Source organism: Peromyscus californicus, unplaced genomic scaffold (genome assembly GCF_007827085.1).
Source record: "Peromyscus californicus insignis strain IS unplaced genomic scaffold, ASM782708v3 Scaffold_5__1_contigs__length_169319896, whole genome shotgun sequence".
Classification (NCBI taxonomy): Eukaryota; Metazoa; Chordata; class Mammalia; order Rodentia; family Cricetidae; genus Peromyscus; species Peromyscus californicus.
In genome coordinates this window covers 86,335,179-86,360,399 of record NW_026294573.1, presented here as the reverse complement: position 1 = coordinate 86,360,399, position 25,221 = coordinate 86,335,179, and the positions used below count along the sequence as shown (strand labels likewise).

The following is a 25,221-nucleotide window of genomic DNA, read 5'->3' as shown; positions in this document are numbered from 1 at the left end:
GGTCCTGGGGATCAGGCTCGGGTCGCCAGATTTGGAGGCAAGCTCCTTCATCCACTGAGCCATCTCCCTGGCCGTTTTACAAATGGGTCTCGAGCATCAACGCATTCTGGTGCCAACTTGCTACATCTTCTAAAGGACAGGAATATATGCTGCATATGTGTGAAACTCTCTAGCTAACAATGAACCTGTCTGACAGTGGTCTCAGGACCCCAATACAATACTAGAGAAGAGAATCAAAGACAGAAACATCGATAACAGCAGCTTAGCACCGACATGGGGCCGCATGTGGCGAGCATTCCAGCTCACACCTGGCATGTACAGTCTCAAGGAATCCTCATGGAACCCTATCGCGGGTAAAGGACCCTGCCCTACCCCCCCCCCCCCCAGTAAAAGCCAAAGCCATAAACTGAGCTCAGAGTTGCAGGAAGTCAGCCATTTGGAGATTGCATAAGCCAAGCAGCTACCCCCACCGCAGACACCAGGTGGTTCGAAATGAGACAACAGATCCGGCAGTTTCAATAACAGCTTGTTTAAGTAAAAAACGCTGACTTCCCCTTTCTGCCCCTGGTGAAACTCCCCCACCCGCTTCCCTATTCCTTAACTACAAAATCCTCAGCTTTTGCAGTATGTAATCTGTGTTCTCCTGAACTCTGGCCATTGCTGGTGGTGGGTCCTGTACCCTGATCATGGTGCAGCCAGCTCTTGAGACATCACCTCTCAGGTAAATAAGGCGGTTCTAGCTGTGCAGGTGTCTAAACTCTTGTCCTTCATTTCTTCCTACAAACTCAGTTCTTACAGTGATGGGTGGAGAGGGATCGGCCACTTTGGCGAGGAAGGGCAGGAACTCACAGCCCACACACACAGTAAGGGGTTCCTTTCCCGCAGCTACTAACTTCAAGCGTAGATACCATCTTTGCTGCACAATTTCCCAGCATAAGGATGGAGAAACACAGGGAGTAAGGAGTAAGCCAAAGACTATGCCCGGGGGCAGAAGCTGAGGTCAGCCATATTGCTTTCCCACAATGCACCTGCAACAGAGATGAAAGCATGGATTCTGGGAGACAGTCACTTTGTATTGGATCAACAGTCCCAGTATGTAGATCCTAAATTTAGACATTGAAGCCCTATTTTAGTGAATGTGAGGATGGGGACTTTGGGGGGTGAGGCCATGAGGATGGGGTTTTCATGACGAGATTAGTGGCTCTATATGCAGGGTGGGTACACACACCAGAGCTTGCTTGCTTCCCTTCCTCTACACAGACAGGGCACGGGAAGAAAAGTGGCCCTTTGCAAACCCGGCGGGTCACCTGATCACACCTGCGTGCTGTCTCAGGCTCCAGCCTCGGGAAACGCAAGCAAATCAGTTTCTGTGACGGAAGCCACCCACTGTGTGATATTCCTACTAGGGCATCCCACAGTCTGGGCTGGTCTGACCTGGTGAAGGTTTCTTCAGGTACTGGACTTGTATACCTACCGCCAGCAGAGTGTACTGACAGAGGCTTTTCGATGCCGCGGACATGACGTAGTCTAATGTTAAGTGGGGTCGACAGGCTACAAATCATGGCTTCTAGCACAACCTCAACTATGTCAGGAGAAAAACCACGCAAGGAAACCAGACGTTAGAGCGCACCAATGCCCAGCACCTCCCTCTGGGTGGGACTGCCCGTGGCTAGTATTTTGCTTTTCCTTTTTTGCAGTGTTTTCCAAATGTTCTACAATGAAAGCACACTGCTTTCAATATAAGAAAATAGGAATACAACACCTAAATTGGGGACTGACCTGTTACCCTCATCCTCTTCTCTGGGCTCTATGAACTCCACAATCCTCAAGGAACAGTGCCGACGAGGGGTGAGGTCTCTTTCAGACAGCAAGGGGCTCTGGCTCTCCCCTCCACAGGCAAACACCAGGCCCTGGTGTGGGGGGCGGGGCAGGGTGATAATGAGCATGGCTGCTCTCCAAAACTCTTTTTAGAAAGGATTTCTGTGAGCAGGGAAAGATTTACAGTGTTCTTGAGTATTCCCCGAGGCTCCCCTGACAGAACAGTACGGAAAATCAAACCTTTGTTAAGTTGAAGGTGCAGGAGGGAAGGGAGGGCCTGAGATCTACCAGCTGTGTTTCCATAACGCTCCAGAAAACAAAAAGTCGGTGCTGAGGTACAGGTGAGATCAGCAGAGGTGGGGGTTGCCTACATCCTCTGCGCGCTCATCTTCCTGAACTTTCTTCCCTGCCTGCTGATGCCGGTCCAAAAGGACAAAGATCCCTGTCCAGTGCTGTCCCAACTAGCAGGAGTCCTGCATCCCATCCTGGGCATATGATGAAATTAAGCCTGGTCAATCACCCTGCAAGGCTTGGCCAACCAAGACCCTACTGTGTACCAGACCTGTTCTCACAACACTTGGGTCAGATAAGTGACAGGCTGTGCCTGGGCAGACAAAGCAGCTCCCGGTATACAGTAGGTCCTCAAGATGGTTATAGACTGGTAAAGATAAGGTATGACCGCTCACACAACAGGTCCTCATGGCGTTTGTCCTTGCTGAGGGACAAGGCATCATCAGGTAGCAGGGTATGCCTCAATGACACCTGCGGCCTGCTAACAGGCAAGACATCACTCAGCACACAGTAGGACTTCATGACACCTGTGCCTGATGAGGTAAAACATTGTCTCTGATATAAAATATGTCCATATGACACTCGTAGACTGATGAGAGACAAAGCTTAGGTTGTCACATAGTAACTTCTGAGAAATGATTGACCGGCCTGACCAGGTGATATCATAAATAGTACCCCACAAGAAGTCACAGCCACCACAGGCGCCATCATGCAGTCAGGGGATGATAATGGGAAGAACACATCGATTGCCCAGGCTAGCAGAAAGGGTCAAGCTTGCACTATCTACTGAGGCACTGGGCTGGTGGCTTGCCCTCTCAAAGCAATAGGTGTGAATGGGGAGAGGGACCACACCCTGTTGGGGTGGTGGGGGACAAACGGGCATGAAATCCACGGCCTATGTACTCAGCAGGTGTTCAGCAGACAGCAGAGCCTCTTCCCGCCTCCCTGGGGGACTCTCCATGGAGAGGAATCCACAGAAAAGCATCGTCTGAGAAGTCAGGAGGAAAGTGAGGGAAGGAAAGAAAGGCTGCAGCGGGCGTCAGCAGCATCAGCAGCATCTGTATTCTCTCTTGCAGGCAACTGGTCGACTCCTCTTGGTCAGTTCTATAAATAGGCAGGCAGCAACCTTGAGAAGGAGAGGAGGTTAATGCCTTTGATGAGAACACCATTGTTGGTGCTGCCGAGGTGCGGCCTTGAGTGCCCACACCAGAGTCCCCATGCTGCCTGCCCTTACATTTTACAGAAGGGCTGCCTGAAAACCTGAGAGGGGAAGGGGCAGAGAGGTGAGGGTACAAGACACTGCTCAGGACACGGAGGCCCAGCCCTAGCAAACTCCAGCTTCCTCAATGCAAGGCAATAGGGCTGCCAGCCACATCACTCAGACCATTCTGGAATCTGATGCCAACTCTTCTTTGAGGATAAATGTTGCTTTCAGGGATTGTGGAGGGCAAGAACACCTACGGCTCTCTGTATTTTTCTGTAAAAACAGAAAGAAACAAGGTTCCTGAGGCAGCACTTTCAGTGGCCAGGCACACTCGAAACACAGCTTTGGCCCACTGGAACTGGAAGGAGCATGCCCGCCACTCCACCCTCTTTGATTAACTACAAGTGCGTGTCTGGTGGGAAGGCTCTCCACAGTCAGTTGCTACCTTCTAGCTTCCACTCTGGCTCATCTCAAAGGAGGTCACCAAACAGAGGAGTGCATTCGGAAGGACAGCTGGGGACAGCCACTCCTCTGGCCTTTCACATTGACTCAAGGCTGCTACCTTGACTCCTGTGGTTCTGGCCATCTGGGGACAGCAAGGTCCCAGTCACAAGAATGCCAAGCCAGTCACTGTGCTTCTCTTAGCAGAGTGCACCTGTTAGCCTGCAGCCTCAGGCATCAGGGAAAACTGCAAAGACCTCAAGGCTGGCGAGACAGAGAGCCAGGCCATGGGCAGTCTTGCTAGGGGACCTGAGGTTTCTCCCCGTCCTTGCTGGGCCTCCATTTGGCCATCTGGCAATAAGCAGGTTGGACCTTGTGACCGGTAAGGTACCTCCCAAATGGATCTTCTAAATCTGTCTGATTCAGGGCCATATAGTGAGTGGTCATCCATGACAGCGGAGAGGTCAGGGTCTTGGAGACATGTAGGGACAGACACCAGGTAGACTTGTGGGCAGGGTCTCCAGTTCTCCCCATTCTGGGGGTGAATACTCAGAACAGCTAGCTCCTATTCTTACCATGTCACTGGCTCATACCCTTAAACCTGGTGGAAACTTGGGACTCTGAGGTGTCCTACCAGCTGGGAGGGGCAAGAGGCATTCAGAAAAGCAGCAACAACAGCAACAACAACAATAACAACAACAGGGCATATGGAGGAAGCATCCCGGGCATGCCAAGAGGCAGATTCCAAACTGGGTTTACCAAAGAAGGCCAGGGACCGCTCCCACGGAGAGGTAAAAAGCATAAACACTTCTGTGAAAGCAACAGGCACTGGCTGTGTGTGTTGCTGACATCAACACTTCTCCCCTACAACAGTAACCCTGGTACCAGCCTGTCTGCCTCAATCAACTGCCTACTAGCTGTCTGCATCCGGCAAGAGTCCTGTCCCGTGCCCCCCCCCCCCCCCCCTGCCCCTGCTTCTCTGTCCATCAGTCTCTGTGGTGCAAGCTGAAGATCAGCCTTCTGCGCCCTCTGTAGGTGGAGGAGCCCACTGCAAGGGCAGCTGTGGGAGCACTAGGTTCTCACCATGGTCATCACCCTACTGGGAAAACCAGACCCAGCGGCTCCCCTGTGCTTTTCCAGTGCAAATCAGAGCAGTCTCCATCTGACCGGCAGATGGTGCGGGGTGGATGCTATCCATCACCAGACAGCCATTCAGGCCCGCGTCAAGATAAAGGGAATATGGATTATGCCTGCCGGTCTCCACACGTGGTACTCCCAGGAGGCCAATCACCTCACTCAGCTCTTTGGAGCTGACTCTGATGCCCCTCTCCAGCAGAGGTCAGAATGACCCAATTCCCTGCAGAGGACAGAGGAACAACCTGGACCGGCCACGGTGCAGGACTATAAAGGCACGCTAACACAGCGATGGATCGTGCTCAAGTACGTGCGTGGACACAGACATGAAGAGGGTCACAGGGGAACACTATCAGGTGACAGTTCAGGCACAAACGAAGTTTTCCCACATCCAAGGTGAGAACAAAAAAACAAAACACAAAATAAACAACAAAAAAACCAAAAGAAAACAATAACAAAACCATCTTCTTTGGTCATAAACAGACTCAGAATGGAAATTTTAGGCCCATTCATTCATTCATTCGTTCATTCATTCATTCTTTATTGCTTTTGGTGTTTTGAAACAGGGTCTCACATAACCCAGGCTGGCCTCAAACTCATGATCCTCCTGCCTCTACCTCCCAGGGGCTGTGATTATAGGTATGCACAATCATGCTCAGCTCCGCTTTTTTTTTAGATGAAAATTATCTGGGGGGCTATTTCATGACCAGTTCGGTGAAACTCATGTGTTTCCACACAGCAAGAGGACACTCAGCCAGCATGGAGTTCTTACTCCTCTAACACTGGAAATTTGGGCTTTTGCTTCCTGTCAGTAGAGACATTTCTGACTAACATCCTCTCAGGTACAGTTTTGAGTGCATATGCATCTAATTTCCCAGATTGGGCATCTTCATTTATATACAACCACAGTCTCTGGGAAGATGTCCTCAGGACCTGCTTTTCTGCCTGCTGTGATTCCCATGGCCACCTGCAGGGGGCAGCAATAGAAAATCACAAAGACAACCATCGTCTTCCAGCTGTACATATGAGGAAAGACATGTCTTATGCAAGGTCACAAAGAAAGTAAGAGGCAGGGCTTGGATATGAATCTAGGGTTCTCCAACCCCCACCACCACTCCCTCACTAGGGGTTCAGGTACCACAAGGCCAGCAAAGCCAGCTCTACACCTTGTCTCCAATAGGGGAGTTTTAAAAGGGGAACATGGGACTTTCAGGCTGCAAGCTGGCAGTAGTCCTCAGACTTCTGAGTGCTGAGCTGGTGCTAGGGATGGCCACATGGCCTGAAAAGGCCTCCCCATTCAGCCTGCTTTGAGAGAGAGTAGAACTGGCAGTGTGGCCTTTGCCCCGACAGCGTATTTCAATGTCGTAAGAAATAAAAACTCTAACGAACGCCATTGCTTTAGTGTTAATGACCTCTAACTGCAAGGGCCCCAGACTCCTGGTTCAGCACCCAGACCAGCACTGCAGAGCGGCCAGACTCCCTGTAGAAGGAAAGTGGCCCCTATCCCTTCCCTGTGCCGGCTGAGGAAGCAAGCAAGCTTCTTTTTCCGGCAGTGTGTCTCAGCCCTGCCCCCTGGCAGCTGCACACCCTGCCGGCCACCTGAGCTTTCTAGCAGTATCAGGTGCTCCAGGCTCCTTTCCACTTCAGGCCTCTGCACGTGGGGCTCCTGTGCCTCCAAGTTCACCTCTCTACATTCTCACTACAGACGATCATTTTATCTACGTTGTTCCCAACACTGGAAGGCAGAAAACTCTTCTGGCTTGATGTTGGGTGTATCCAGGGGTGGAAAACGTAGGAAGGGGCAAGGGATTCCACATAAAGTGATAGGCAGTGACATGGGCATGAAAGCCTTCCTCTTAGTGTTGGCCACCAGCAGGGGCATTACATCTCAGAAGGGTCCATGACTTCTCCAGTAAAACTAAAACCATTCATTTCATATTTCACTTTTTTGTTTTTAAATCATGCTAAACAGCCCAGCTGAAGTCTAAATCATAGTCTTCCTGCCTCTACCCCTTGACCTTGAGTGCTAGGATTATAGGCACCCCACTGCTGATTTCTAATTTTGTTTTGATTCTAGAAACCTCAGAATTCAATTTAATTAACACACACAGACACTTTCTAAGATTATTTCTGTTTTGTTTTGTGTGTGTGACTTAAGCATGTATAATATATGTGTATTCATGAGTGTACTGGTACCCGAATGTCCCTTGTGTGTGTGAAGATTGAATCTCAATCTTGGTCCTCAATTTCCACTTTAAGATGGTGTTCTCTCTTGGGATTGAAGAAATGATGTCTCAGTGGTTATGAGCACTTGTTGCTCTTGCAGAAAACCCAGGTTTGGTTCCCAACACCCACACGATGGCTTACCATTACCTATAATTCCAGTGCAAGGGGATCCAGAGTCCTTTACTGGCCTATTCGGGCATTACATGCCTGTGGTGCACATTCAGACAATGCCCTCTTCTGACCTCCAAGCGCATGGTGCACACATACACAAATATTCAAAGCACTCATACACATGAAAATAAATCTTTTCAAAACAAACAGATAAATAAAAGTTCTCTCTCTTATCAGATTCTCATAGGAATGCTGTGATTAGAACTACTGTCCTCTCATGTAGGTTCTGGGGATTAAGCTCGGGTCCTCACAGTTGTGTGAGGTGCTTTACCCATCAGCACTCTCCCCAACCCTCTAACTATTAAAGTCTAATATAATCTCTGATCCCTCTGCCTTTTTTTAAAATACAAGGTCTCTCTGCAAAGCCGGGCTATCCTATGTAGTAGTAGCCCTTGCTATGTAGACCAGATGGCCTCGAACTCACAGTGGTCTACCTGCCTCTGCCTCCTGAGTGCTGGGATTAAAGGCATGTGCTACTGTGTCCAGCTCCCTCTGCCTTTTTAATGAAGCACCTTTAAAGCGTAAGCCACTTACCACTTTTTACCTAATTAGGAATATTAGTTAAGACATAGAAAAATAAATGAATTAAATAGGCAGAGTATAAAGAGGGAATGAAATCTCACCACTGTGGTAGGTGCTCACTAACACAGATGCTGGGCGGATGAACACGTGACCCTGAAATCACAGCACATGTCTAGGACTAAAAACTTCTATGCAGTCAGAGGCAGAGATACTTCCCACAATAACTCCGATGCCCCCTCCCTCCTCTCCCGAGCTTGGTCTAAGAATACACATGAGTTATATACATCCCCTTACACAAAAGTTGCATGCTGTTATTTCTGTATTGTCTTGGAATGATGGCACACTTGTTTCATGGTCTGGTAAGAACATCCTATCAGTCAACCACAGCTTCACTACAGCATCACCAACATCTGCATGCCAAATTGGGAACATGATGTGGTCCATCTGCTCCAGATCTGTACGCTTGAGCTGCTGCAAACATGGAGGAAACACCCTCCCTCTGTGGGAGTCCTGCAGGACCCATTCCTGAACCACAGCTCAATGCAAGCATCCTGAAAGAACATGATGCACGCAGGAAGGAAAACTTCAAGGAGGCAGGGGATTCCATGCGCAGGAAGTGGGCTCTCAGGAACAGGAAGTGTGGCAGTGCCAGAAGGATGGCCCGGAGGTGGCACACAAGTGGGAAATGATGGGTTTCTTTAACGTTATGAAATTTGTCTTTCACGGGTCTCCTGAGGGTCCACCCCTCCCCGAGGAACTGGTAGGTAATGTTTGCTGGGGGGGAGGGACGGGAGGGGCACTACATCTTTATAGAGGTAGCCCCTTGTACGTTGCCCATGCTCTTTTAATAACCCACAACAATGCTCCTTTATCAGCCCTGCTGAACTCACTGAGTCTCACACACACACACACAAAGACCGTGAAAGCAGGAGGAGTGCTCACTGGGAAAAGGAGATCAGAGGGAATGAGAAGGGGGCGAGGATCAAACTACACCATAGTCCTGTAGAATGAAACCCATCGCTGTGTGTAATATACGCTAACAAAACCAGAAAAGACTTGCCTTTCATTAGAGCCTCACTGAGCGCCAGCTCCTTCTCTCTTCCCTTTGGGTCTTTCACCTCCTCCAAAGCCTCCCTGTGAAAGAGGAAGCCTTCACTCCTGCCCTCGGAACACGGATCCCGGGGCTGGGACAGAGATCTGACATCTAAAAGCCCCTGTTCGTCACTGTCGTTGCCCCTAATAACTTAGTGGGTTGCAGCTTGCTGTTTAAAAAGAATAAAAAACAAAAACAAAACCACAAAAACCATCAATAAGCAAAAAGAAGTATGTGTTGGGGGAGGTGACACCCTGAAATTGGGAAGAATCAGTAAGAAATCTGCAAGAGAGCATGGGTGACAGTGACCACAACTCCCAAGACGAAGGCAGAGAAGTTTCCAGAAAGATATTGATTCCTTTTCAGTGCAATTCCTCAACTGTTCACAAGGCTTCCTCCTGGTGCCTTATAATTTAAGTAAATTGCTTTACAAACGTTCTTTTAATTTTTATCTTTTTTTATTCTCTCTTTTTTGGAAGAACTAACAATGCTCTTGGAATCACAAATACAATTGCTCAAGATGAGTCTCGATGGGTTTGCAATGGAGTGTTTTATGGCCTGTGATCAATGTCCAAAGCTCATGTCTGTTTCCATCAATGTCAATTTCTCAGAGCAGGAGTAGATCCGCCGAGGGGGTTGATTTTCCTCACAGCCTGGTTACAGCCTCGGCCCCCACTGCTTGTTGACCTTTCTCCACTGAAAAGGGACAGGCTTGCAATTTAACTCAATTTCAGCCTGAGGAATCTGAATTCAAGGTGGACGATCAACCATCTTTTACAAAGGCAACCCAGCAAATGTCAGAAAGAACAAGATTGATAGAGTTGATGACATCGAATACAAAACCTGTTATTAAATAGGCAGAACACCAATAAGAAGTTAAATGTCAAAAAGCGTGAACACAAACCACAGACATGGAAAATGGGATATTGTTTGTCTATCAGCTTGGAAAACGGAAAATAAATACAATATCAAGTGTGGGCACAGATTGTTAGAAATGAGGTCTCTCACATGCTGCTAACATGGGTAGGAGGGACTATCAAAAAACAATTTCCTTCGTAAGAGCAGTTTGGCCACAGTTATCAAAAGTCTGAAAATTATGCCTCTCCCCTGAGCCAACACCATCTCCACAGAGACAGCCCAGGGGATTATTAGTGGCGTGCTTAAAGATTAATGTGCGGCGATGTGGAAGGCAGCAATATGGATAACACTGAAAACACAAACTGTCCAACAAGAAGAAATTAGTCAGATAAATCACACATCTCTTCCTTTCCATGTATTATGCTATCATTAAAAATCACATACTAGAAACATTTATCAAGGTGGGAAATCTGTCTTAGTTCATCGTTGGGCAAAAGCAGCAGACAGACAACCGCATCAGATAGGCAGGTGGGTGGGGACTCCCAAACAGCAAGGTTCTCCCAGGCGGAGTGGTGACTCCCAAAACAGTGCTCATGGACGACTGGAAACACATGGGTCAAATTATAAACAGGAATCAATTCCTGGTAGATGGGATTATCTACAGTTCTAAGACCTCTGCTTTTTTTTTCTTTTTTAAGTTTCATTAACTTGTGTTTTGCCTGAATGTACACGTGTGCACCACAGCCATGCTTTGTAGGTGCAGAGGACAGAAAACAGCACCGATCCCCTGGAACCGGAGTTACATATGGCTATGAACGGTCATGTGGGTGCTGGGAACTGAGCCCAGGTCCTCTGCAAGAGCAACAAGTGCTCTTACCTGCTGAGCCGTCTCTCTAGCCCCCTCTGCTTTTTACACACACATACACACACACACACACACACACACACACACACACACACACACACACACACGCTTTTCTGAACTAGAGAAATTATTTCATTTATCATTGTGTGTATAAAGTATTGGGGGGGAGAGGCACATGCCATGCCATGCACATGGAGGTCAGAGAACAAAAGTACAGAGTCTGTTCTCTTCTGCCACCTTTATATGGGTCTCAGGAACTGAGCCAGGTTGCTGGGCTTCCATAGCAAGCCCTTCTGTTAGCTGAGGCATCTTGCCAGCCCACTGTTTTTCACCTGAACCGTTATATTGTAGGTCATTCAAATAAATACAGAGAGGAACACACACACATATACATAGACAAGTACACACACACTTTACTTCTTTAAAGTAAACAGGCAGACTTTTCCCATGAACCCAGCTTTTCCATATGAACCCAGCAAGCTGGACCTTGGACTTGTCCAATCAGGCAAGCAGATGGTAGATGGCCACCAGCTTTTCACAGGGGTGAGCCCCAAGTCCTCAGATCCTGTTTTGATAGCTGTGTGGATGAAGTCAGGGAATGCACCATACAGGATGGTTCACCAGCACTGGCTTACTCTAAAGGTGAGAAGGGGAGCAAGGGAGTGAGTTGAGGTGACTGTCATCTAGCAGAGAATTTTCATCGACAACACACAAAACAAAACCCTGACAGAGCCAGGTAGAGTGGTGTATGCCTTTAATCCCAACGTTAACGAGGCAAAGGCAGGAGGATCTCTGAATCTGAAGCCAGTCTGGTCTACATAGAGAGTTCCAGGACAGCTATGGTTACATAGAGAGAGCTAGTCTTAAACAAAGCAAAGCCAAACAAAACAAAACAACAATAACAACAACAAAAACCAAATCAACATCTGATAAAGGTCAGGGCATGGCCAGAGAGGCAGAACAGAAAGCAAGAGTCAAGGGGGATGATGGGAAGACGCCAGTGTGGCTCCTCTCCCTAAAGTCTATCGTAAAATACAAGATACTCAGGAAAGGCAGTGTGGCCAGGACCCGGGTTTTTTGCATCCTTGTGGGTTTCCTCATCAAATGGCTACACAGTCATTTCCACAGGACAGAACTCAGGGAGGAAACACACACTCACAGAAGCCTTCCTCTTGCTACCAAGGCTTCTAGTGGAGTTGTGCCAGTGAGTGTGTGCTTTGGAGGCAGGCAGGCCTGGGTTCCAACACCGACCTCACTTCCTCTCTTCTAGGTGGGTGTTCTTATGATTCTCAGTGTGCCCTTCCTTGGGGATGTGGAAGAGTCATGTGGGGGTGCACAAGAAGCTTTTGGTGATACAGGCAAATATGCTATGGATTATAAGTATCTTGTGTGTTACTCACTTCACACCTTCTCTGGGACCAGAAGGATCATCGTTTGGTAGGTACATTAATACAGTCTCTGCATGGCCACCTGCACCTGCATTTAGAGGTGAGGAAACCTGAGCAGAGAAGTGAGGTGACTTGCCTGTACTGCATGATAGCTCACATTAAAAAAAAAAAATGTTGTTTTTTCTTTTACATTTATTTACTTAACGTGAGTGTGCATGTGTTTGGGTCCATGTGTGAAGGTCAGAGGACAACATTCAGAAATCAGTTCTCTCCTGCCATGTGGTTTCTGGGGCTCAAACTCAGGATGGCAGGTTTGCTGCAAGCACCCTTAACCACTAAGCCATCTCCACAGCCCTCATCAACTTTGGTAAAGCTAAGATGCATGCTGGAGACCTACAACAGTGTAGAGCTAGGCTCTGAAGCCAGAGCTGGCTCCAGCAGTATGGGTGGGATATCACTCCTATCTGCTGTTCCTCTGGTCAAGAAAGCCTGGGTCTACAACCTGGCTCTGCTCTTGAACTTGCCCCATCAGGGACACAGGAGCTAACAGCCAGCTTCACAGCAGCACAGGGGAAGCTTTGTTTTAACCCGCAGTGTTCCGATCCTGCTCTCGCGGCCATGTGGATGGAGGCAGGGACCTTTCCACACAATGAAATGACTTCACCTGCATCAGTCCGTGGCAACAGGCACGAGACAAACTCTTTGCAAGGGACTGCTGTGAGATTGAAATGAGTTGATACCGTAGCTGGTGGTGGCTCACTGTAAGCCCTCACTGAGAGTCTAAGTTATTATCCTATGATGATGAATGAAGAACACCGTATGGAATACTATTTATTATGTTATGGTGGGAGTGAAGCAGGTTGGTACACGGAGGGAGAGGGGGGCAGGATAAGAAGGTTTCCCACAGATGGAAGTGATGGCAGGGGCCGGGCAGGTCTGTGGGGGGATGCACCGAGGCTTGGTCTAATGGGTGTCAAAAGGTGGACAGAAACAAGCCTTGTTTCGCAGAGTATGCTACCTGGTTGGTCATGTGTGGGTTCCATTTGGGGACCTGGTTGGAAACAAACAACAAAAACTGTCTGTAGGTAAAAGCGGATGAGGTTAAGTACCTTGGAGGACAAGTTAGAGTCTGACCTTTGCCTTGTGATCTTCCAGCTCAAGAGCAGGGATCTAGAGAAGGCAAGGCCTGGACAGAATAGACGACAGAGCCGAAGGGCAGCCGCCATGAGGAGACCTGTGCTCTGAAAATGCCCTGTGAAGGATCAGGCTTGGACGCTCCTTCTGTATCGGGGCTGGAGCCATCCCCACAGCCGACAGGCAAAGAAAGGTAGATCACGGGCATACACTGGGGCAGGAGGACAGCAGGGACAGCAGGGCTAGAAAATGTGGAGAAATACAGACATGTGAGGGAAGAGTAGAAAGAATCCATATGTATTGACTTTAGATCTTTCTTAAGCCTGGAGGAAGTCTTGGGAGAAGAACTGGAGACACTGGGGCTCCAGGAAGAGAAGAAGGTATGAGTGCCGATGTTTGCAAGGAGGAGGAAAGGAACAAAGGGAAGGACAGGGCAAGCTGGGTCCACATACAACAACAACAACAAAGCAAGCCACCCCACCTTTGAGTCAGAAGATTACAGGGCAGAAGGAAAGCCGCTATCCGAACGTTTGAATGCAATCTTGCATAGCTACATGGGAGATGAACTTCCAAAACCTGGACCACATTTCTTAATCAGAAACCTCTTAAAGAGGTCTAGCACACCATTTCAGATGTGGTTTAAATCAATTACAAGTTTGGTTTTTCCCCTGCTTAAGTACAAAAAGTCTGTGCTATCAAATCAAACTCTCACCTGCATTAATTGCTTTAATAGGCTCTGGAAATAGCAGCCTCCTCACCTTCCTCATGGGGACCCCTGGGGAGCCCATCAGAGAGGGATGCTGAGACCAGGGACAAGGCTATCTTCTCTGGGTTGTCTCATCAGTCTCCCATTATTTAAGGCCTCACACAAAAATAATCAAAAGGCAGGTGGGAACACCCAGTTCCATTTATTCACCGAGCTTTATTGTGGCTATAAAGCAAAACTGCAGATACCAAAAGCCAGATAGGAGCCATTGCATTTTAAAAGAAATGCGAGGATGTTCACTACACTGGGCACATGACTCTGCAATTCAAACAGCTACCAGCAATACACCGGCCCCAGGTCCTGCTATTTTCTTCCAATAACACTTAAGAGCAAAGCAACCCAAACAAACAACAATCCCAAACAATTAAGCAGGCACACTAAAGGGTTTTCAAAGCCAAGTCAGAACCATTGAGAATATTCTTCACTGTAGTGCTTGCAGTGAGACCTCCACGGTCAAATTTTTCAAACGTTCAATATACACATGATATAAGGACAATGACATGTTTGTGAGGACCATGAGTTATGTTCAGTACTGGGGATGTCTGAATCATAGAGAGACAAGCAGGCCTGCCCAAGGTCACTGCTAAGAAACACTGACAGGTAAATCCAGACCCACTTCCAAATTCCATCTACAGACATCCCTTCCTTAGACTTTACCGTCCATCAGCTGACCTTACACATCTGGAATGACGTTCAAGGCAGGGGTAGGGGATGAGGGGGTAGGGTTTTAAGAGTGGCCAGGTGGGCCCAACTTGCTGTTTGATTTTCAGGTAGGGTCTCCTGTGTCTCAGGAACCTCTAACTCCTTATATAGCCAAGGATGACCTTAAACTGATTCTCCTGCCTCGGTCTCTCCAGGGCTGGAGCTATAGGTGTGGATCACCACACACAGTTTACATGGTCCTGGGGACTGAAGTCAGGACTCCACATAGATGAGGCAAGCACTCTACCAACTGAATACATCCCCAGCACCTCGGGGCAAGTGTGTGTGGGGATAAGTGTTAGGGGTGCGAGCAGGATCCCCCATACTTCAGTGTGGGTGTGGCTTGGATTTGCCTGGGGACTTTATCAACTCTTAGGCTTAAAGCTAACATTTGGGAGTTAACAAGTTAGCACTAGACTCTAGATATTTATAGATACCCCCCTTTCCTAATTATTTATTTATTTGGAATCTTCCCACACAGTCCAGGCTGGCCTGGATCTCCCTGTGTAACTTAGGTTGGCCTCAAACACAGGGCCCTCCCAGAGAGGAGGTTCTGGCTGCAAACACCCTTCCTGATGTCACGTTTCTATGTCCCTTCTTGCAGCCTACAGCCAGGGTCAAGGCCATTTTGGGACTATGGAGGAAGGTTGATGTATTTGCTTTGCTTTCTGAGTCCAGAGGATGCTGATATTAGCAAAGTCAGGTAGGAAGGAAGAATAAGCATGGAGCTGGCTGCCAGCTGAAGCACAGCCACAGCCAATTTAGCAGAAGGAACACAAATTCTCAACGGAGAAGGAGGCAAAGGTGCTGGGACTAGAGAGGAGAAGAAATAGACCCACTTCTGCATTCTCGAAGGATACCTCGTTGAAGCGCAGGTGTGATTACTGGAGGCCTACCCTGGTGCATGTTGGGGCTTCTTGCAACTTGAAGTTGCTTTAATAAAAACCCCAAAGCCAGATGAAGCTCACCCCAAATCGGCTCATTGATTGCATGAGAATGCATAAACAATTCTATTTTGGAACCACAGACACAATCAGACTGCTGAAATAACCCACTTCTGGGAACGGGGCTTTAAAATTAAGAGCAAAGTGATAAATTAACTTGCCAGCAGCAGGGTCTCACAAAGTGGATGTGGGCCACAGACGGTGGGAAAAGCTGTTGCCTCCCCAGATATAGACAATGGCTTTTAGAAGCCTTTAAGTAAATAGAGGGCTACAAATGTTTTCTCAACTAGTCAGTCACCATCTCATTCACCCAGAACCATCCCAGATGGAGGCAGATGGGAGGTCCGTGCCCATTTCACCAACCCGTGACTGAGGTTCAGCCAGCTTTGTGCAGAGCACACACAACAGCTTACGGCTTTCTTTGGGTTTCCATTCAGTGTCTACACACGGATTTCCTTAGATCTCACACTCAGAAATAAAGGAATGCTTGCTAGCCCCGCACATCATTCTGTACATCCAGTACATGTTCACCCATTTATTGAAGTATCTCCAGGGAGCCCCAGGAGGCATGCTGGGGCTATGGGAGCGAACAGGACACAGGCAGCATTGGCTGTCAGAGTTTCTATGTGGTGCGGAGGTGGATGGTTGAGAGACATAAAGAACTGCCCATTCTGTGGTGACAGCCGTGCTGAAGGGAACCAAAGGGGGATCAAGGGTTAGAAAGACGGGATGAAGGGGAAGGTACTGCCTTCAGGAGGGTGGCAAGGATACAGGGCATCAGGATGTCACAGCACTTAAAATACTTGATGACTTGTAGATGCCGTTGGAGGTGGGCCCTGCTACTTGACATGCTAAGGACAGGGTTTGTATCCTCCTCATCTCTGACTTCCAACGTCATAGGTTTGTGTCTCAGAGAATGTATGGACAAATGGATCTAATGGACAATGAGATGAGCTGGAACATGTCGCTTTGTGCTGAGGTTAGGGTCTCTGAGTAATTCTCAAATGTTAGACTCAAGACATCTGCCTGTCTCCCAAAGGGGTTCTGACACTGCCTTCCAGGGTGCTGGCTACACAGGCCTTGGGGACCTCCTTGACCCTGCTCCTCCTTGCCTCTCACCTCTGCTTGGGACAGCACAGGAGGGTCAAAACACCCAGCACAACGCAGACACTCTGAACAGGGATCTAGTAACGCAAAGACGGGACGTGGCAAATGCCAACTCAAGGCTCCGCAGGATGAGGCCGTGTGAACACACGTGCAGCAACTCTTAACAACTTCACTCTGGTAGAGATGCAATCATGGGGGAGGCCGTAAACGGTTGGGGGCTGGGGCATGTGTAGGGAACCTTCATCCTCCTCAATTTAGCCATTAACTTAGAACTCCTCCCCAGGGCTGGGAACATGGCTCAGTGAGTAAAGTACCCGCCGCACAAGCATCAGGATCTGAGTTCAGATCCCCAGCACCTGCTAAAAAGGCAAGTGTGGCCATGAATATCTGTACCCTAACACTGGGCAGTGCATGCGGGAGGGGGGGCAGGCAGGTTCCTGGAGCTCACTGGCCAGTCAGTCTAGCCAAATTTTTGAGCTTCAGGTTCAGTGAGAGACCCTGCCTTATCGAAAAATAAGGTAGAGAGCAATAGAGAAGGACACTTGATGTCAATCTTGACCTGCTCCCCCACCACACACACACACACACACACACACACACAGTTGCATGCATAAGTGCACACCCCCACACAAACACATACATATACCTCTACACACACACACACAAATATGCTCTCAAAAGAAAAGGAAATCAAAAGCAAGGCCCATGTTCCCTGACCCTCGGCACTGCTGCCCGCAGCTGCCACCTGGAATGCAGGGAAGGGAACAGAAAACATGCTTCCCACTCTGCACCTGCCCGGCTGTGAAAGTAAAAGGAAATGCGGCAGCCTAGGCACTTTTTAAAAGCGCCCCCACCCTGCGGCACAATTAGACATCTGTGAGCTTAGACTCCAGCTTGCGTGCTTGCTTGGGGGTTTAAAAAGAAAGAAAAAAGGAATGGGTATGAGAAGATTGGTATTTCAGCCTCTAGCTACTTCCAGCCATTTAATGTCATTTCTTCTAATCAGATTCTCTGGCCCTGACTGGGGACTTGAGTGATGTCCCTAAGCAATGGGGACCAAACAGCCATAAAAGAGCCTTGCTAGAAAGCCAGTTGGAGCCCTAATCCTCTCCAAATGCCTGCTTCTATGCAAAGCCCTTTGCAGGATGGAGGGAAGATTAAGAATCCAAGGAGACATGCATGAGCAGACAGGCAGGCGCAGATGACGGGCGGCCTGCACTTGACAGGTGCACGTGGGGCTGTGTCCCTGCATGGGGCTGGAGACAGGCCGAGGTGGCAAGCAGCAGTGGTGGTAACCCACACTGCTCTCTGCAGCTCCATCCAAATGAGCACCTGAGGCGAGTCACAAACCGCCTGGGGTCATCAGCAGATGGGGGCGACTGAGGTACCAAAGCCAGCGCTAGGCTGACTCTGTTCCCCTTTCATGTCCGGCTTCAAGTCAGAAGACACGAAATCTAGCAGACCATCGACGCTCCCTACAAAGGCAGCACTGATAAAACGTGGCTTTTGATTTAACAGCAAATAACCGGCTGCAAGATTTGTCTCACACAGGCATCGTTTTCTAAAGCCCCGAGTGTCAGCCTGAGCCAATAAATATACAAGACTGCATTAAAGACACAGACCCTCTCCCAGACCTGCATAAACTCTGGATATGAGGTAACCAAGAGCTTTCTAAAGAGTGACTCTCTGCAGGTCACAGCTGACAGGATTCATGAGAACCAAGAATTGTTACTGGGCCAGAGAGGAGCCTGTGTGTACCCATGGTTTCCAACTGGAGCCCGGAAAGAGACCAGGTGCAGGAAACCAGGTTTCAGATACAAATCTGGAAGTGATAAGAATATGTAGTGGCCTCACTAACCATGACAATGTAAAACGACAAATATGTCATTTCGAACCTCCTGAACCCAACAGAATGACTTGTATTAATGTTGACAGATTCCTCCTGGGGTTACTATGCAAAGGAACGGGAAAAGTGACAGCTCTAATTAATTGGAAGGGCCCACAAACACTTCTCAACGTCTGGAACATTTCAGTTTCTAATTTGCTGCTCAGATTTACCTGTGGGAATGCTGGGACTGCAACGAAGCTGTTAATTTTTATTAAGTATACACACACACACACACACACACACACACACACACACACACACACACACACCACACCACACCACACCAAACAGTACCTGGATATCCTAAGTGCTGCTACCTACATCAACAAGGGACTAAGGAAGCTAGTGGGTGAGTGGATTTGCTCCAGGGCTCCCAAGGCAGTGCTGCTTGTGCCCCAACCCTACTGGCAATTCCCACTCACTCTGGACTCACCCCAGGGCTGGTGTTCTTGGGTTGAGAGACAGGAGTGAGAGACGGCAGCCGGGCTCCCGCCAGTACAGTGTGTAACCCATGGATTTCCTGATTTAGCAGTTACCCAGGGGTGCCAAGCTTCCCTTCTCCCAATCCACAGCCAGTTCTTTTTGCCTTAACTGAAGGCAATTCCAAAAGAACAAGAACACAGATGATCAGACGGTCTCCATGCCTTCTGGGTAGCACAAGCCAAGCAAATCAGACTCCCAGAGCTGGGAAGGACCTTGGACAGCTCCAGACCCATTTAGCCTGGAGCAAACCATATCAGTCAGTGACTTGCCCAAGGTCACACACGGCAAGGGTGCAGCAGAACTTAATGTAGCAAGTAGTCTGTGGAGTCCTTGGCTGCCTGATCTAGCATGTCTGTCTGGAGACCTTTGAAAGAGCTACTTAAAAAAAAAAAATTACTAGTTTGACTCTTGTTCATTCCAAATAGCTTTTTTCCCCCTCTCAAAACTCAAACATTCCAACATAATTCTACATAGTAAATGGTTTGCCTAATCTAGACACGTCACTGCTGATTGGATAACTGGACTTTAAAAGAGGAATGGAATCCTGTTGGGTGCGGTATAAAATCCTCAGCAAATTGCTTTGGGTATCAATGGATGTAAGATCAGTCAGGAAGAGAAGCTGAGTAAACTTTGTTTACTTGATCCCTCTTTTAAAAGCTGCGTTCCTCTCTGATGCACAGGCGCTCTGACACTTTGATTCTTAAGAGTTCGTTTTAATTGGTTTCTCTTTATGTTGTATATGCATACAAACAATCTCTCCTCTGGGAAAGTTCTGAGGTTCACTTCCTTTTGCCAACATGAAAGAAAAATATAGATTTTTGTTTTTAATTAAAAAGACATCGTCTACTAAATGGAATGGGGGACCCTGGGACAGAAACAAGACACATGTAGAAAACGCAGGGACACTGATGAAGCCTAGAGTCCAGCTAGCATCTGTGTACACTAACCATGGAGCCCTCCGAGTCCCATAGCTCATGGCTGACCAAGAGGCCCCCCCCCCCCACAATTCCCAGGTGATGACGTGTGTCTCCTGGAGTAACTGGGGCCCCTTCCGGGTCTCAGAGAAGGGGCTTTATTCTCTGCATTTTATACAATGTGTCAACAGTTCTCCAGGTGTTCTAACTATTCACCTGAACATGATGTCACTCTGCAGTGTGGTGTCCTCTGTTCTGTATTACTACTGAAAATTCTGTCCCCTCCATTCCCTGGAGTTGGGATGACACAACATTCCTTTTGCCCAATGCTTCTGAAGGGTCCCAGGATCACATGTCTGACATTGGTTAGAAGTGCTCCCTTAGGCCGGGAGCTCATGGTAGTCACCAGGAGGAAAAGGGATGCGCAAGTCAACTCTGCTCACACAGGCCCTGTGTTGCAGATGTCACACTTCAAGGATGTTCCTGTTCTATTCCCTTCAACCCCGGGGCAAGTGTTCCTTTGCAGGCTTCCTAAACTGTGCTTGGAGAGCTGAGGTGTCCCTTCGCAAACATCAAGCAGGAGCTGATATGAGGTAGGGCCCTGAGCCCCAGTTCAAGAGCACCCAGGAGCAGCTCAGGGAGGTTGAGACCTACAGTCCTAATCATGACCTTTTTGATGCCAGAAACTGAACGGTTCAGCCAGACCTGAGGTACAAACTGGAGGAAGAGCCTGTATTGCTCATGTTCAAGTTGCCTTTCCAAAGTCTCTCACCTAGTGATAATTAAGTGACTCCAGTTTCTGTAAATTGCCACTAAAATTGAATCCGTGCTTATAAATGACATTTGGATCAAGTCTCTTTAGAGCGTAAATTCATCATTTTAGGAACTTTGGACCTCTTAGGACAACACTAATGGGCTATTTCTTTATGGATATATGGGATGCAAGATAAAGAGGAGAGAATCATGCTGGGGGAGGAGCCTGAGAGAATGGGAAACCCACGAAGATCTTTGCTAGCCCCCAGAATAATAAAAGGCCATTAAGCTTCTCCAGAAACTGGAAAGAATTTTTCAGAAACCTCAGGGGCCTTCTGAAAAGGGGACCTTGAGTAGAGAAGCAAACGATCAAAGCCAAGGTCAGAGGCAGAAGGTGGTGTCCAAGGTGCACACAGTCAGCCAGCACCGCTCCTCTGACCACAAGTCACTGAACACCGCCCAGAAAACAGCCCTGGACTTTTGCTACCTAGGAGTTTCCCAGCAGCCAGTGTGTCCTGTTTGGCACAGCTGTGTGAGGTGGGCCAGAAAATAGGGTGAGGGGGGGCTCACCGGCCAACCCTAACCAGGGGAAGCATTTCTCTGAAGAGAGCAGATAGTGAACTCTTGTCATTCCTTTCCTTCAAACTCCTCACTTCATGTTAAGAAGCAGTAGGGCTGGGGCTAAGTGCTTATGAGAGAAAGATCCTTGAGTCCACCCAGGGACCAAACCCTGCATCTCATACTCCAGCTGGCTGGTGTTCACTCACCCTGGGCGATAAGACTAGCAGGCACGAATGTTCTTCCAGACAGCAGGATTAGATTCCTACTAGCCAGTTGTGGTGAGGTTATTTTTCTCAATTAACAGATCACACACACACACACACACACACACACACACACACACACAAAGTGCACACTTTCATGGGACTGTCGGGTTTCATTCCGGATGTTCAGGCAGTAGTAGCCTAGTTTGCAACAAAGTCAGGAGCCACTTCTCTGGTCTGGCTTGTTCCGGGATACACCAGCTAGTCTACACTAGCTCTGTGGTCACCCAGTCTCCTCCTGTGTCACTAGCAGTGAAGCAGAACTTTCAGGGGTAAAAACCTATGGATCAGGATCCGGATCCGGAGAACAGCGCAGCAGCAGCAGCAGCAGGGTGGATCATCAGTAATGCCAAGCAGGGGCTCTCTTCTACCATTCCTAAGATTCCACAGCCCTTTTCACACTTTGTGACCAGGCATTTGCTTGTGTGATACTGTGTTTGTGCCTTAGCCTTTAGGTCAGGCAAGGCAAGAATCACCATCTCCTCTCTGTGCCACACATTAGACATTCCTCTTTTAAAGTCGAGGCAGGGGGGCAAAACAAAAACACAATGGGGACCAGAAGGGTCAAGCGATTTGGTATAAGAGAAAACAGCACAGCGCAACCGAAAAGGCAGTACTACACTGCCTGTACCGTCCCCTTACCACTCCCACAAACCACAGCCCTACCTTGACAGCCTCCGCGTGGGTCACCCGGGCTAGAGATTTATCGTTGACGCGCAGAATCTGGTCCCCGACCCGCAACCCTTCCTTCTCTGCCAGGGAGCCCGGCTCCACTAGTGACACGTAGATGCCCACGCCGTGTTCCGAGCCCCCGCGGATGCTGAAGCCCAAGCCCTCGTGGGCCTTGGCGCGCCGGAGGCTCACGATCCGCACCTCCCCGGGCCCCGCGCCGTCGGGAGCGGCCCAGGCGGGCTGCCTATAGGGGGTGGTGGCGGGCAGGTAGAGGCCCTCGGCCGTATACTGGTCGAAGAGCAGCTGGTCGGAGCGCGGGATGACCAGTCGCAGCATGGGCAGCAGACGCCGCTTGACCGGGCTGTCCAGCAGGACGCGCAGGGTGCGCACCAGGTCGAAGACGTTGCGGCGCGCGTGGTACGCGTTGAGGCAGTGAGTGAACTGCTCCCGCTCGGGCTCGCTCAGCAGCGCCGTGAGCGCCTGGTGCAGCTGGCGCACGTTGGCAGACAGCAGCCGCAGCCCCGCGCCCCCGCCGCCGCCCGCCGCGGCCGCTGAGCCCAGCGAGCCGGTGGAGGACGAGCTCACCGACAGGCCGTCCAGCTGCGCGTTCATCTCCCCGCCGAGGCCCGGCCGCACTCGGGGCGCGCGGCGCGGGGCGGCTGCTGCACCTGCGGCCAGCGGCGCGACAGCTGGATTCCCGGGGGCGCGGAGGTCACGGCTGGAGTCTGGGCTTGGGGGAGACGCGGAGACTGTGACTGCAGTCTAGACTGGCTGGAGAGCGGAGACGACGGCTGTGGGGTGGGTTGGGGCGGGGGAGGGAGCGCAGGAGCGGTGGCTGGATCCTGGGGAGATGGCAGGGACCGTGGCTAGTGTCCCAGGGGCGCGAAGGCAGCCGGAGTGGCGAAACTGGAATCCGGAGGACGAAGAGACGGCGGCTGCAATCCCGAGGACGCGAAGACCGCGGCGGGATCCTGGGGGACAAAGAGTTGGCGGCTGGAGGCCGGAGGTCGCGGAGACTGCGGCTGGAGGCGGAGGGGAGCGGGGACAGCAGCTACATGACGGAAGGCGCGGGGACCACGCGTGGCCGCAGTGGGGGGCGCAGCCACGCCGCCCGCCCCGTCACACCATGCCCGGGGCTCCCCCAGCCGAGCTGCCCGTTCCTCTAGGGCTGGGGGACCCCAAAGTCAGAAGTTAGGGCGCCGGTCGATCTAGTCCCAGAGTCCGGAGCAGTCGCAGCCGGAGGAGCCACGCGGGCGTCCGGCGGGGGGAGCGGGGCATGTCCCGGGCCGCCCACCATGCAGCAGCCCGGGGCCCCCCGCGCCCCAGCGCCGCCCGGGCGCACACGGAGCCACGCGCCCGTGAGCCCGGACTTTGCGAACTGTTGAGCAGCTCTGAGCCGAGTCTTCCAGCGAGTTCCGACGCCCGTCGCCGTCGCCGTCGCCAGCCGGGCCTTGGCCCCGCCCCTCACCCCTCCCCCTCCCCGCCCCGTCCCCCCAGCGGGCTCTTCAGGAAATGACGTCCCGCCTGGCGCGCCTGGCTGTTGCCTGGAGACGGGGTGAAACAGTCCGGCCCCAGGGAAGAAAGGGGTGAAAGTGGGGGGCAGCAGCAGGAGGAGCCCTTGGGGGGGTAGCCTGCGAAGACTTCCCACTCCCACAACCCAGGGATGAAGGGATGGGGTCCCCAAAACTGTGCTCTCCAGAGATCACAGCTGAACTCCAGGGTCGCTCTGGAGCAATTAGCAGGTTTGCCAATTCACAACTGGGGAAAATGGCCAACTTTTGGCCTCTAAAATATTAGATGCTTCATGCTTCGTTTTTCTGCCTTAAAATGTTGTTCCTGCCGCTTGCACACACGCTGACAAGTTTAAGTGTGTATGTGGACGGTTTTCAGTCACCTGCACAGGTGCCAGCGGGAGCCAAGTCCTGTGCCGGGATAGAAGAGCCTGATCCCCTGCCCTGGTGGTCTCCGGGATGGAGGAAAGCAAGGAGCTGTTATCAGAAATGTAAAGTATGCAAACACACACACACACACACACACACACACACACACACACACACACACACGTGAATTTAAAACGAAGTCTGAAGTAGGTAGGTGAATTGTCCCAACGCTAATGTCCTGCTGGTGATCTTTTCACACTGGGGGGACAGAGCGAAGGTTACATGGCAACTTTCTATACAGTCCTTTTATACTTTTTATATGGCAAGATGCCAGAGGACATGGTCTGAAATCTGTCATTGGACACCCACTCTCCTAAAAGGGTCCCAGGAAAAACTCAGGGCTTCTACTCAAAGGGTGTGTTCTAAGGAGATCCATAGTGCTTTACACAGTCACCACCACATGTCAAGTGCATCTCTTCCTACCCGAATTACCTCTCCTCAGCTGTTCTATGAAAAGCTGCCTTTTCCTTAAAACTGTCCTGGATTGCCATCCCGGCAATGAAACGGCAGAATCTGATATGGGACAAGCAGGAGAAGGGCTATCTGAAGTGGCTTTGAGCTGGGTGCAGAAGTGTGGCTGGTTCACTGTTTACTTCTTTCTTTACTTACCTATTGTACTGGTCACTCTTCACTCAACATTTTCCAAGCACCCATTCTGCTGCTGGCTCATATGCTAGATCCTGGATACCCAGGATAAAGAGATGAAATCTCTGACTTGGAGAGTCGTAGTCTAGCAATGGAAAGATCATGTAAGTCAAGGTAAAAGGAAAGACAGACATTGCAGTGTCCAGGTAGCTCACAGTGGGGAGAGGCAGTAAGAATGGACTTTCTGGGCTGCCAGGATGGTTCAGTGGGTAACCTGGGTAACCCACATAATGGGAGGGGAGAACCAGCTCCTGCAAGTTGTCCTTTACAGGTGCCTGTGGCATGGGTGGCAACCTTGTAGCACATAATACGTGAATAAATAAGTCAATAAATACAATAAAGCGTTTTAGAAGAATAATCTTTCTTCTCTGGGTAGTGGGAAGCCATGGGAAGATTTCTACCATAGTCGTTTAATGTGCTCCCAAAAATGGAGGCGAA

General features: G+C 49.9%; 1 protein-coding gene across 6 annotated transcripts in view; it reads right to left on the bottom strand.

Moving 5' to 3' along the window:
- Whrn (whirlin) overlaps positions 1-23,645 on the bottom strand; it is an 86,600-nt gene extending 62,955 nt beyond the window's left edge. For 2 of the 6 annotated variants that reach the window (XM_052716384.1, XM_052716385.1), the window contains exon 1: positions 22,193-23,645. In XM_052716384.1, coding sequence (XP_052572344.1) covers positions 22,193-22,810 — 618 coding nt within the window. In that variant the 5' untranslated portion in view covers positions 22,811-23,645. The remainder of the gene's footprint in view (positions 1-22,192) is intronic. The other 4 variants (XM_052716380.1, XM_052716381.1, XM_052716382.1 and 1 more) reach the window with 2 other exon arrangements.
- Between the last annotated feature and the right edge of the window lie 1,576 nt (positions 23,646-25,221).